Source organism: Lampetra fluviatilis, chromosome 13, assembly GCF_964198595.1.
Source record: "Lampetra fluviatilis chromosome 13, kcLamFluv1.1, whole genome shotgun sequence".
Classification (NCBI taxonomy): Eukaryota; Metazoa; Chordata; class Hyperoartia; order Petromyzontiformes; family Petromyzontidae; genus Lampetra; species Lampetra fluviatilis.
The window spans coordinates 6,811,086-6,813,169 of record NC_136287.1 but is presented as its reverse complement, the minus strand read 5'-3'; the positions used below and the strand labels follow the sequence as shown (position 1 = coordinate 6,813,169).

The 2,084-nt window shown below is 52.2% G+C and overlaps 1 protein-coding gene across 1 annotated transcript in view; it reads left to right on the top strand.

Annotated features, from left to right (window-relative positions):
• Positions 1-682: 682 nt before the first annotated feature.
• The window catches only part of LOC144935479 (mothers against decapentaplegic homolog 3-like), a 27,553-nt gene continuing 26,151 nt past the window's right edge, over positions 683-2,084 (top strand). Inside the window, exon 1 of the mRNA XM_078862173.1 lies at positions 683-1,916. Within this exon, the coding sequence (XP_078718299.1) occupies positions 1,708-1,916 (209 nt within the window). The 5' untranslated portion in view covers positions 683-1,707. The remainder of the gene's footprint in view (positions 1,917-2,084) is intronic.

Here is a 2,084-nt window from a genome sequence, read left to right as displayed (position 1 = left end):
ACACTCACTCTCACTCACACACTCACTCACACACACACTCACACACTCACTCTCACACACACTCACACACACTCACACACACTCACACACACACGCACACACTCACACACTCTCACACACACACTCTCACACACACACTCTCACACACACACTCACACACACACTCACTCACACACACTCACACACTCTCACACACTCACACACACACTCACACTCTCACACACTCACACACTCTCACTCACACACTCACATACACTCACACTCACTCACACGCACACACTCTCACACACTCACACACTCTCACACACTCTCCTCTCTCTTTCACTCTCACACACTCACTCACACTCTCACACACACTCACTCTCACTCACACACTCACTCACACACACACTCACACACTCACTCACACACACACTCTCACTCACACACTCTCACACACACTCACACACACACACTCTCACACACACTCACACACACTCATACACTCTCACACACACACTCACTCACACACTCACACACACTCTCCTCTCTCACACAATCACACTCTCTCACACACTCTCCTCTATCTCACTCACACACTCTCTCACACAATCACACACACTCACTCTCTCTTCTCTCTCCTCTCCTCCCCCTGCTACTGCTTCCCTGCTGGAGCCCTGGGGCAGGGGGGGCAGGCGGGGCCGGTCGGCACGAGCCTCGCGGTCGTCATCGCAACGCGGCGCTCACTGCGAGCGGCCGCAGGCGGAGAGGAGCCGCACAGCGAGCGAGGCAGCGAGCGCTCGGCACGCAAACTCATCAGTCTCCTCCGTCTCATTCTCCTCCTTCTTTAGTCGGCTATCCTGCGCTCGGATATCCTGCGTACCTATTGCTGCTGCTGCTGATGATGATCCTATAGAGACTATAGTATAGACGCAGGCAGTACAGCTAGAGTGTGTGTGCCTATTGCTGCTGATCCTATAGACAGGCAGTACAGCTCTCACGTGTGTGCCTATTTCTGCTGCTGCTGCTGATCCTATAGAGTCTATAGTATAGACGCAGGCAGTACAGCTAGAGTGTGTGCCTATTGCTGCTGATGATCCTATAGAGTCTATAGTATAGACGCAGGCAGTACAGCTAGAGTGTGTGCCTACTGCTGCTGATGATCCTATAGAGTCTATAGTATAGACGCAGGCAGTACAGCTAGAGTGTGTGCCTACTGCTGCTGATGATCCTATAGAGTCTATAGTATAGACGCAGGAGTCAGCACAAGCTCTGCACAGTCCCAGGTCAAGCGCAGAGTGCAGCCCGGACAGTCTTCTTCCACTGCTCGTCTGAACACGCACCACCTCTTTAGAAAGGGGGTTTATCTCTCCATCAGACAGACAGGACAGGCGGACTCCTGGATAGGCAATACAGGCAGAGGAGACGAGGCAAAACAAGAATAATAATTATAATAAGAGCAAGAAAAGGGGACGGGCAGGGGGGTGGTGGGGGAAGTCCTTTCCCAGTTTTGTTTTAGTTTTTTTATTTCTCTTGCGAGTGTCCCAGAGAGTTGCGCGTGTGGATAAGGAAGAGGAGAAGCAGCAGAGAGAGAGAGAAGCAGAGGGAGGGGAAAGAGAGTGGGTAGACACCGAGCAAGCCCAGAGAACAGGACCCACGAAAAAAAACCCATACAACACACACACAGAGAAAAGAGAGAGCAAAGGCAGGCAAGCAGGCAAGGCAGCAATGTCGTCCATTTTGCCATTCACGCCGCCCATCGTGAAGCGTCTCCTGAGCTGGAAGAAGGGCGAAGTGCAGAGCAGCCAGGAGGAGAAATGGTGCGAGAAAGCCGTGAAGAGCTTGGTGAAGAGGCTCAAGAAGACTGGGCAGCTGGACGAGTTGGAGAAAGCCATCACGTCGCAGACGAGCGCGACCAAATGCATCACCATCCCCAGGTATTTGAGGAAATCGAGTCCGCTACTCGCTGGCCGTCGACGTCGTCGTGGAGTTTAATTGGGGGTTTGTGTACGGGCAAGTTTTTGTTTCCCTGGGTGGTTTTAGTAGCTCGCCACGAATTCGTGTTTTATATGTGGGTTTTTGTTTGTTGCAAGTCGATCTGGTTT